The sequence below is a fragment of the Zingiber officinale genome, chromosome 8B (genome assembly GCF_018446385.1).
Source record: "Zingiber officinale cultivar Zhangliang chromosome 8B, Zo_v1.1, whole genome shotgun sequence".
Lineage (NCBI taxonomy): Eukaryota > Viridiplantae > Streptophyta > Magnoliopsida > Zingiberales > Zingiberaceae > Zingiber > Zingiber officinale.
In genome coordinates, this window is record NC_056001.1 from 62991829 (window position 1) to 63004558 (window position 12730).

Here is a 12730-nt window from a genome sequence, read left to right on the forward strand (position 1 = left end):
CTTGATAATTTAAATTTATTTATTTATTTTATTTTATTATTTGTTTAGCATATTGAAAAGAATTTTATTAATAAATATAGTTCATGAACATTTTTCACGAACATTGTTCACAAACATTGTTCACGAACGTTAACAAGATGAACACATATGTGTTCAAACTTATTTATTTAACTTAACGAGCTGTTCAAACTTGTTTAATTAATCTTATATATATTGAACGAACATAAATAAGTTCTTACCAAGCTGAACACTAAACTTGTTTACGAACGCTTGATTTATTTACAACCCTAGTAGAAGGATTGTAAGAAGAAAGGGAGGGAGAAAGAATAAGAGGATGAAAAAGGATGGCATGGTTAGTATTGGTGTTGTTCTATGCATCATAAGCAATTCATATTGATGCATGAATGGCATATCAAGCCCAAGTAGCAATTTAATAATGTACATGGAAATATTGATGAGATGCATCTGAATCTATGGGCATATCAACTACTAATAGATTTAGTTATCTGGGCATATTGGGAACAAACACTAGTAAACTAGAAACTGCAACAAGGCAAAAGTCAAGCCAAGAATGCGACTAACGTGAGGAAATTTCAATGCAATGCATCTAAAACAACAAATAGATTCCACAAACACGTACAGTGGCCATTTGATGACATTTCAAGATAGTATCAAAGACGAAACTTAGATAAGATTCCATGAAAAAAAAGTCAATTCTTGTCCGGCAAATTGCTATTTCTAACCAATCTTTGAGAAGAAAATCAAGTAAAAACACGTTCGTCAACAAAGAAATAACATAAGAAATACAGCAAGATTAAAGAAAATCATGGCCTAAGCGATTTTGGCATGAACAACAAAAGGCAAATTCACAAGATTTGATACAATTTTGGTAGCAATGAAACTAAAGTGGATCATGGCGACAATATACAAGACAGGAAGAGCACCATAATCTATCAAAAGTCCATATTCCACTTTAGAATGGCTAAAAAGGGTGGGAGAAACATCACCCTTACCGAATTTGCAAGCACGAGAATGCTTTCTTCAGTTTCCAACAGATAGCAGCACAGCTCAGAATTAGCAGATTATCATAATTGCATGGGCTGGTCACCATTGATGGACCGTGTAAGTAAAACTTCACATCATATTGATTAATTTTTAGCTAATGAGTGTCTTCCTTTAAACATGCTTTAGCCTCCTCTAGATCTTCAAAATCTGAATGGTTAATAAGAATGGTAAATAATTTATGCTAAACAAAATTTATTATAAAGCAATTCAAACTAAAGTGCAAATCGGTGAATCATTAACATTTAAATACTTTATTTAAAATGTCAAAAAAGGCATAAGATGGATAATTAGCCATTAGCAATTTTTCTTCATACAACATCACTTGATATCGATAACTACAAGCAGCATTCCATGGCGTAGAAAGGCAGATATTATTTGCCATGGTACCAAAATCTAAGTAAATGATGGGTTAGTAAAATTAGTATTACCTAATAAATCGACGAGTTGTACACCATAATATGAAAAATATCACTGGAAGTAGTATTCTGATGCGGTAAGCAAGTTTGAGAACCACTTTGAGCTTAAATTAATTGGTCCTCAACAGAATGTGTACATAAAGCATCATCATCACTTTCAACCTAGGGACCAAGTACCGCAAATGTATAGGGAAAAGGCCAGCATTCCCTTTTGAAATATTATTATAATTAGTTTGCTATGAGAAATCCCCCGCACCTTCACTTCACTAGTAGCCTATGATATGAGAAAATTATTATACTTCATTTGACCAGGAATAACTAGCAGTAGTATTTTAATGAAGTTGCAACAACATCAAGAGACAAAAAAAAGAAACGGAAATTGCCCAAAGGGTGCACGTAGAGTTAGGAATTAGGAATTGACCAAAAGACGCACGATATTTTGATAATTACCAAAGGGTGCACTAATTTATCTGGTCTACCCTTTTTATCCCTCCTGTCAAACCTGACTTTTTACTCTCTCTCTAATTAGCATGCAACTTTCCTCTCTCTCTTCTCCAATTAAACTATTTGTTTTTTTCCCTCCTTTGCATGCCCCATGGTAGTTTAATTCTGGAGCACCAATGGAGAGCCCGAAATAAGTTATGGACGGCACCTTTGGACTTCTTGCAACCTCAGAAACCCACATGACCTGAAATGGGTACAATCCGAGTTTTCTAAGTCGATTGGTGGTTTTGACCGAAATCCACTAATGAACCTAGGCTATTTGGATTTCAGCAAACTTGCATTCATCTGATAGAGTTGAGTGAAAGGAAGATAGATATAGTGTCAAACCTTAGTTTTGATCAAGGAAAACTATCGGCCCGGTGGAGCAGGACCACATTGGACCTGATCTAAGACGATCAAGCCCAACGCGAGCTTGGTCTAAGCAAATCAGGCCCAACGTGGATTTTGTTGGGTCACTTAGAGGATTTACTTGGTATCCACCTCAAGAAGAGGTGACTAAGACAATGATCCACACACACGAGGACTCTCCATTAAGAAAAATACTCCTCGGAACAATTCGGAGGTGGGGAAACCTCGTACAAACTCACACAAGCATACAACTCGAAACAAAAAGTAAATGTAAACAATACAATGAATAACCTCTCTTGTTCGATCTTGTGTAGCTTTGTCGATGCCTCTTGAATCTTAGAAGTGCAGAACACTTGTCCTCAAGATGCTCCAGGAACTAGCGGAAGAATCTTGAGCTCGGCGGAGAAGATCTTTGTGTAAGTGCTGCCAAGTTTGAATCTCACTGTCGCCTTTATACTTCACAATCTAAGACTCCCAATCGATTGGGCATGCTCCCAATCGATTGCCACATCAGATCCCAGTGATCCCAGCCGTCCAAAGCTCGCAATCTGCACAACGGTCATATCCCAATCGATTGGGGAAGCTTGAATTGATCGACCAATCGATTCAGAGCGCTTTTGTGCTCTCGCTGGAAAAAAGCCCTGAATTGATTGATCGATTGATTCAGGCTTCCTCACATCTTTGCGAGAAATCCAACCCCAATCGATTGATCAATCGATTAGCATTGTCCAATTGATCGGCTGATCGATTGGGAACCTTTCTATGCTCGCGAGAAAATCTCCTCAATCGATCAACTGATCGATTGGACTCTGGTTCAATCGATCACCTAATCAATTAACCAACCCTAACTTGCCTAACTTAAGTCTAGGGTTCCCAAACCCAACATCCAGTCAACCTTGACCTGTTAGGACTCCTCATTGCCTAGCATCCGATCAACCTTGACTTGCTAGGATTTCTTCACCGAGTGTCCGGCCAATTCCTTGACCCACTTAGACTTTTCTCCTTGTGCCAAGTATCCGGTCAATTCTTTGACCTACTTGGACTTCCAATCACCAAATGTCCGATCATCCTTGACCCACCTGGATTTCCATTGCCTAACTTCACTCACCAGAACTTTCTTACTGTCTAGCTTCACTCACTAGGGTTTTCACCTAACTTCACTCATCAGGATTTTCATCTGCTTAGCTTCACTCACTAGGACTTTCATTCTGTCTAACTTCACTCACCAGAACTTTCCCACCAAGTGTCTGGTCAAATACTAACCCACTTGGATTTTCATCTTCTGCCAACCTTCCCGTTGAACTTCCCTTGCCTAACCTCCAATTAGGACTTTCCGGTCAAGTATCCGATCAACCTTGACCTACTTGACTCTTCTTCACATTAAACTGGTCAACCTTGACCAATCTCCCCAAACGAACGATTGCTCCTGCGATCTCCATACATGTCAAAACAATCTTCATACATTGTCAAACATCGAAACTCACATATTACGACTCAAGTTTAAGCCAATTCAAGTTTAGTTAATCTAGTCAACCTTGACTTAGGAAAATTGCATCAACATATATGATTTAAGCAAATCATGCCAATGTTAGCCATGGTCCCACAATTTTCCTTGATTATAACCAATGTTTGACACCAAATCTACTTTTCTCTCACTCAACCCTATCGGATGGGTACAAGTTTGTAGAAATCCAAATAGCCTAGCTCAATCAGTGAATTTCGGTCAAAATCCATTAATCGACCTAGAGAGCTCAGATTACACTCATTTCAGGTCTTGTAAATTTCTAAGGTTGCAAAGAGTCCAAAGGTGTCCTCCATTAATTATTTTAGGCTTCCCAAAGGTGTTTCAGTATTATGTTAACTTTCAACTAGAATGCTTGGGTCTGATCTCCTAGAGACCAAGACTAACATGGGTCTTATTTGAGCAAATCAGGCCCACATTCGGTCTGATTTGCTCAAATCAAGCCCACATTGGACCTGATCCTCTCATATCAGGCCCAACATGGTCCTGGTCTTTGAGACCAAACTTATAATTTTATTTGATCAAAATCACGGTTTGATATCATATCTACCTTCCTCTCAATCAACCCTACTAGATGGGTGCAAGTTTGCAAAAATCCAAATAGCTTAGGTCCATCATCCATTTCAGGTCCTGTGAGTTTCTAAGGTTGCAAAAAGTTCCAAGGCACCCTCCATTACTTATTTCGAGCACCCCAATTATTTCGAGCACCCCAAAGGTGCTCCAGGATTAAACTTCCATGGGACACATAAAGGAGGAAAAAAAGAAAAGTTTTATTGGAGAAAAAAGAAGCGAGAGGAACTAAAAGAGAGGAAAGTTGCATGCAAATAAGGAAAGAGAGAGAAAGTCAGGTTTGGTGGGAGGGGTAGGACGAGAAGACCAAATAAATTAGTGGACCTTTTGATAATTATCAAAGTATGGTGCGTCTTTTGATCAATTCCCAACTTTGCGTGCGCCTTTTGGGCAATTCCCGCAAAAAAAACCCATCATGCTCACTACTGTAACAATGGCAACTAAACATGGGAACACCAGCAAAAACAACAATTTTGAAAATACTTATGTGCAACTTTTAGCATAAAAAAACATGGGAACTAGAAACAGACATTAAAAAATAATTAGGAGAGGCTCCATTCAAATACCATAAACTTCACCAGTCTATCTTTACGATCACATAATATAAATTCACTACTGAGAAATATAATATCTTCAAATTAAGCATAATCTGCGAACAGTATAAGGAATTCTACCTTTCTATGATTGTGGCTTGCACCATCCTTCCAAACTCAGAAGGAATTCATCTCGAGACTGTAACTCCTCCTCTTCACAAGCATTGCTACTGCTGATCTGTACGGCTCTTTGAATGCACTGGAAATCCAGCACATGTGTGACGAGCCTATGGCACCATCACAATCTCTGTAACAAGCAAACTCCCTTCCCCACTCTTGGCTTGGCCGAACAGCCACCAAAGTTGCCCCTTTGAGCACTACACCACCATGTAGCTCCAGGTGAGGCGCATACCATAGCCGCATACTGAGGGCTGGCACCAGTGTTCGTTGTGAGCTTCCAGCTGTAGACAGTGGTTTCACCCTGCATTCCTGCAACTGCTGCCGGCTCATCGTCAGCAACCCTTGTCCATCGACGTCTGTGAGCTCCAAAGTCTCGAGAGTCTCATGGTCGCAGATGATTGAGTGGAGGAGGTAATGACGTGCTGACGCAGCAATCATGGAACTGATCGTCCAAAACAATCTACGCTTCAAGTTCCCGTTGCTGTAGAATGATTCCGGCATGCTGCCGCTGTCATCATTCAGACAAGCATCCTGGAAGCTAGAGTCAAGGCTGGGGTTCGACGATATTGGCGAGAAAGACGCAGAGGAGAGAACAGAGGCAGCACCAAGGATGACACAGCTGTCAAGGGTCGACCCAAACTCGGCCCTCCACTTCAAGAGAACACCGTCCTCGAGGCCAAGCTCCCCAGCTGGAAGCTCAATCTGGAGATAGCGAATATCCTTAAAGTTCTTCAGTACCTCGGCGGGAGAATGGTGGGAAACATCCGATAATATCGGGGAGGAGGAGGAAGGAAGAGGGGAGAGCGTGGCCCTTCGATCGGAGGCAACGGAAGCAGAGGGGGCGAGTATATGGCCGAGAGCTTGTAAGGGTTTCACGATGCCTCCAAGGACGATGCGTGCTAGGTGGGAAATCAAACCACGGCCCCTATCCCCGCCGGGACTCATAGCGCTGGAAGTGGAGAGGTCGTCGGAGATAACGCAGTCGATGCGCACGACTACGGACTCTACGAGTTGGGCAAGGGCGTGAAAGCGACGGCATACGACGAGGCACCTTCCCAGGTCTTTGACGTCACCGATCAGGTTGAAGACGACAAGGAGCAAGCAGTCCGGCAGCAGATCGAAGTGGTCGATTCCCTCCCATTCCTCCACCTCCGCTACGGCGGTATGCCCACGCGAGCGAATATGATCCTCCGAGACGGAGGTCATCGAAAAGGATGAGGGGATCTAAAGGATACAGTTCTAGAGATCGAGACGAGGAGGAAGAAGAGAGCCGCCGCCTGAGAGGAACCCTAACCCTGGTTGCGACGGTGGAAAGCCGGCGGTGGAGAGGGCATTCCCATTGGGGGAAATGGCGGGGTCTCTCCGCTGATGAGAGAGAGATAGAAAGGGACGGCCAAAATGATTTGGATATTTTAAGGAGAAATTAATAAATTCATTCCATTTTCGCTCATTGTTGTTTCCATTCTTTGATTACGCTTCCTGCTCCTCATTTCTCGTTTAAAAATTATTATAGTAAATAAAAAATAAAAATAATTTAAATTAAATTAATAAATTAATATTTTAATATAATAGTATTTTATGTATAATAATTTTATTTAAATTAAAAAAAAATATTTTATAATTATGTTTTTGAAATAAAAAATATATTAAAATATTAACGAAAACCCAATATTAATAAGGATCTCTTTATTATTTGTTTATTTTCTATCCTTAAATATGACGTCCTCAATGATAATTTACTGTTCTTCTTTTTCGGATCAAGGAAGGACCATTTACATATATTGGTGGGGAGTCATGACTCCCGACTAATATATACAAGTGGCTCTTTCGTTAATCCGTAAAATATGTTCAGATCTTATTCGGATAACTAAGGGGAGGGAGGAAGGGTGGATCACCAAGCAGAGAATAGAAAATGTACTACGAGGTGAACTACGACAAGTGTGGGAATGCCACTTGGGGTGGCTGCACCCGCCATGTCCCTTCTGTATACTCGCGCATAGCCGAGGGGCAGCACTGCATGTGTCGCGATTGGCTCGGCGTCAACCTCACTTCTTCTACTTCTTCTTCCATCGATGGCACCACCATTGAGGCGATTGCCATCGTGCCAGCACCCCAATCGGCTCCCAACTGCGTCGTTCTCTAACTCGAGCTGATCATCAACCGACGACCACTAAAAAAATAGCTGCAAATAACGACTGAATTTTTCATCGATATTCCGTCGGTATTTGAGTTTACCAACGAAATACCGATGGAATTTGTGATATCGGGAGTAATTTGGTCTGCATTGAAATTTACCGACGGAATTTGTGATATAGGGAGTAATTTGGTAGGCACTGCAATTTACCGACAGAAATGAAATTCAGTCAGTAATTACTGACAGAACATTGTATTCCGTCGGTAAAATTTAACGACCGAACACTTGTCCCGTCGGTAGAGAGTAAACGGAAGGTAACAAAAGTTGCCGACTGAATTTTATTCAATCGGTGAATTACCGACGGAATAACTCATTCCGTCGGTAATTTACCGACGAAATAAATGAGTCCGTCGATAATATATCGAAACCGCTTCTGTATTGTTCGATATTTTACCAACGGAATGGTGATTCCGTCGGTAAAATTTAATAAAAATTTTAAAAAAAACCCCTTTTATTTTCCACGTATCCTATATACAATTTTCATATAAATAAAAATCATTATAAACGATGGCAGCACAAATACAATTCATGCATAAATCATAATTCATATAACATACTCACAACATACAATAAGCTCACAACAAAAAACTATCCAAAATACAATATAAAACATAATCATAATTACCCAAATCTCCAAAATTCAATACAAAATACAAACAGAACTATCCAAGTATCAAGTATTCACAATTATAAGTATCTAAAAGTGAATGATAAGTGAAAGGAAAATACAAAATATCTAAAATATTTACCATGATACATCACCTATACGTATATCCAAATATAATCTTATAAAAGTCAAATACAAGAGATTATGATCAGAATGAATCGATGCAAATGTAATATATAACTAAAAAATTATAATATATAAATAATTTTACATGTAAAAAAATACCTGGATTATATTTTGGATATCCAATGATAATGGTGATGATGAATGTATCAATATGGACTTCTGAAAAATATAATACAATTTAAGATAAACCTCTAATAATATTCAAATAGAATAAATATATTTGACTTAATTAATGTATGATAAATTATAAAAAAAATCAAGTTGTAGTTGAACATACCTCAGAAAAATCTAATCATCGGCAGGGTTTGATGGGTCTCGAGTCTCCTCTGATTGGGGCTTCTGTGATTGGGGTTGTTGTGACTAGGGCTGCTGTGATCGGTCCCATCTAGCAATGACTGCTCGCATCTGGGGCATCTGGGGCAATGTCTGCTCCTAAGTAGCCCACCTCTAATCCATCATAGTCATTTGAGTCTTCAATTCTTGATTTTCTTTTTTTAATGACTCCACCTTAGAAGAAGAAGAAGAAGAGCTGGCACGACCCCTAGGAGTCCTCAAGCAATCAAATACCACATTGGCTTGGGAGCCAAGGTTGTAGAGGGAGGAGTTCTTTGTCCTTCCACCCACAACATCATAATAAATTTCATTTATTTGTTGGGTGGATAGATCCTGTGACTCCCCTCCCTCTACTGGTGGCTGAGATGTCTGAGCAACCTTACTTGTCATTTCCTCCTGTGTAGAAAAAATATACAATTTATATCTTATACACAATTACTAAAGTTAATTAATCATTATTAAAGATTAAATATAATAAAGTTAATAATTCAAACTTCAATGTTCTTGGATCGAAGATCAACATATATGTCATCCTTTTTTTGGTGAGTTTTGAGAAAGATCTCCAGGCAAGTGGATTGTCTTTCTAAAGAACGCTCCTGCATGCATAAATAAGTTTGGCCAAAATTATACAAGTTTGTTCATAAATAAAAATTTGATTTATATAACTTTAAATTAAATTCACCAGATCCATAGCGTGCTCAACAATGAATCGAGATCTTGATGTATGTCGAGCAGATCCGGTACTTAGGACACCTACTTTGTATTCCTATTTTCTCGAGCTTTTTGAGCCTTTGTCTGCCATCTTTCTGCAGACCAAGTGATCGTCCATGACCCCATATCTCATCGGATACATAAGTTGGTCTTGTGTCATCCTTTCTCACATAATATAATAGGTATTTGTATAACTTGGCACAATAAATATTTCAAGTCGCTGCAAATTCTACCTCGTGCCCATCCTCCCACGTATATTTTTTTTGCAATTAAAATTTAAAACTTTAATATATTAAAGGATAAATATATTATACATATTCAATTTACTTACAACAAATTCTTTATAAGAAATCCTTAGTCTCATTGTCTACATGTCTCCATGTAGTACCATAAATGCAGACTCTTTCTTTAAATTTCCTAGCAATATATGTCGATACTCGATGACCATCAAGAGTAAACCTACATATAAATAAAATTAAGACATAAGATATATGTTATAAATAAAGAACTTGATTTACTACTAATAAAAAAATATTTACGACTCTCCAACAACCCTAAGGACTATAGATCCACGGAGTGGTGCTCTGCCATGATATATGATATCTACAAAATAATATTACAACACATTATAATAAAATTTACTAATATGATAAATAAACAACAAAATCTGATTGAATCATAACTTACTTAATGAACAATAATATTAAAATTTAATCAATACTAGACTCTGGAAGCATTTCTACTCAACATTAACAGTTTGTAAGTCGTCGTCGCTAGACTCTGTTGTTGAGACCGATTATGTAGCTAGAGGGGGGATAAATAGCTCGGTGCGCTCGTCGTGCTCTTCGCTGCTTGTTTCTTCAAGATATGCAGCGGAAAATACAATGAAACCAAATACACAACGCTAACAAGAGGATTTACTTGGTATCCACCTTACAAGATGTGACTAGTCCAAGGATCCACACACTCACGCACCCCTCCACTAATAAAACACTCCTTTATGGTAACTACCATAGGCGGAGAAGCCCTACAAGTTCACACTACAAGAAGAAAAGGAAAGGGAACAAAATACAAGCAAAAGCTTACAAATTTGTACAAGAAAACTCTAACCCTAGATTTCTTCTTCTTGCTGTAGATCCGCCTCTTGACTTGGAAATGCCTCCAAGAACCCTCAAGATCTGGCGTGAGAACTGTGGAGAAGTGGCTGGAGTCGCTGTAAGAATCAGAGATGAAAGCCGTGGAAGTTCTACCGAGAGAACAGCTCGCCAGCAGCTAAATACGACGCCAACGGTCGGATCCCGATCGATTGGATTGCTCCCAATCGATCGGGGAGGCTTTGGATCGATCGGCCGATCGATCCAGAGTGCCTCTGTACTCTCGGGAATTGCTTGGATCGATCAGCCGATCGATCCAGTGCTTATTGCACGAAGTCGGGCCTCCCAATCGATCCACTGATCGATTGGGGGCTCTGGATCGATCGGTCGATCGATCTAGAGCTGTTCTGTTCGCGCGACACTTCTCCCCAATCGATCCATTGATCGATTGGGAGAAGGTTGTCGTGGGGACTTGCCCAATCGATCAGCTGATCGATTGGGCATGAGCTAATTGATCGCCTGATCGATCCAGCTCATGGTTTTTGCCCAAAACCAAGTCCAAAGTCCCCTAAACCAACATCCGGTCAACCATGACCTGTTGGTACATCATGCCTAGCATCTAGTCACCCTTGACCTGTTAGGACTCCCTTACCAAGTGTCCGGTCAATCCCTTTGACCAACTTGAACTTCCACCAGATGTCTGGTCAACCTTGACCCATCTGGATTTCCTTATGCCAAGTATCCGGTCAATCCCTTTGACCTACTTGGACTTCCCAACACCAGATGTCCGATCATCCTTGATCCATCTGGATTTTCCTTGTGCCAAGTATCCAGTCAATCCCTTTGACCTACTTGGACTTCCCAACACCAGATGTCCGATCATCCTTGATCCATCTGGATTTTCCTTGTGCCAAGTATCCAATCAATCCCTTTGACATACTTGGACTTCCCAACACCAGATGTCCGATCATCCTTGATCCATCTGGATTTTCCTTGTCTGGCTTCACTCACCAGGACTTCCCTTCTGCCTAACTTCACTCACTAGGACTTCATGTCTGCCTGGCTTCACTCACCAAGACTTCCAATTACCTAGCTTCACTTACTAGGTCTTTCACCCGGCTTCACTCACCAGGATTTTCTTCTGCCTAGCTTCACTCACTAGGGCTTTCACCTGGCTTCACTCACCAGGATTTCCTTCTGCCTAGCTTCACTCACTAGGACTTTCTTTCTGCCTAACTCCCCAGTTAGGACTTTCACCTGGCTTCACTCACCAGGATTTTCCCGTCAAGTATCCAGTCAACCTTGACCTACTTGACTCTCCTTCACACATGAACTATTGCACCTGTAATCTTCATGTATTGACTACATGTATTGTCAAACATCGAAACCACAACATCAAGACTCGAGCTTGACTCAATTTAAGCTCAGTCAACATGGTCAACCTTGACCTGGGGAATATTGCACCAACAATCTCCTCCTTTTTGATGTTTGACAATACCTTCTTTAAGTTAGGCTAATCCCACAGCCTCAACCTTCTTCATGCCACTAGGTAATGAAGACGTAAGTTAAACCCTACATTCTCCCCCTAAGAGGACAAACTCCCTCTTAGATAATGAAGGCCTAACTTAAACCCTTCATTCTCCCCCTATTGGCACACATCAAAAAGAAACTCTCCCCCTGAAGAGTTACTCACCGTTGTTCACAACACGATTCAAATAAAGGTCTCATACCCTTTATTTTCATTAAATGCTCATCCTTGAGCATATACCACTTGAACAATGAAGATATCCACTCTTCATTGAAGTCAAATGCCCAACTTTGAGCATTTTCACGAAAGAAGGTTAACCACCTTCCAAGGTGTATGAAAATTGAATTTTCATGTCCTTAAAGAGTAACTCCCCCTAAAGACATGCACGTAACTTCTGTCATTGCACCAACAATAACTTGGAATCCTTAAACCTTCAGGAAACCCAAATTTAGAAGTTTTGAGGTTCAAAAGTTCAATATTGAAACCAAACCTCAACCTAAACCTCTACTTAGTCTTCCTTAACCAATCCATCCTTATTTTCATCATGAAAACTCCCCCTAAATGTATACAAATGTGTTTTGAGGGGTTAGGAATGGTTACCTAAACTAAAGATGGTCCAAAATGCTGAAATCAGGCTTTACCAGCCAAAATCAGTATTCCCAATCGATTGGAGTTGGGTCCCAATCGATTGAACCAGCTTGAATTGATCCACTGATCGATTCAAGAGGGATGGATCGATCGGTGGATCGATCCAGGAAGCTTCTGTTCGCGAGAAGCTTGCTCTCAATCGATCGCCCGATAGATTGAGACCCTTCAATCGATCGGGTGATCGATTGAAGCTCTGAAAAAGCTGAAATTCCATTTCAGTCAATTTCAGAAACTCCCCAAAAAATTCTACAAAATTCTAAAAATCATAAAAATCGTTGTAGACATTAGTTA

At 40.1% G+C, this 12730-nt stretch overlaps 1 protein-coding gene across 1 annotated transcript; it reads right to left on the bottom strand.

Moving 5' to 3' along the window:
• Window positions 1–814: 814 nt before the first annotated feature.
• LOC122016608 (F-box protein At4g18380-like) lies at window positions 815–6526 on the bottom strand. Its single transcript, XM_042573965.1, has 2 exons — window positions 5100–6526; window positions 815–1212 (listed from the first exon to the last, which is right to left on the bottom strand). The coding sequence occupies exon 1, from the start codon at window positions 6342–6344 to the stop codon at window positions 5136–5138; it is 1209 nt and encodes a 402-aa protein (XP_042429899.1). The 5' UTR covers window positions 6345–6526; the 3' UTR covers window positions 815–1212; window positions 5100–5135.
• Between the last annotated feature and the right edge of the window lie 6204 nt (window positions 6527–12730).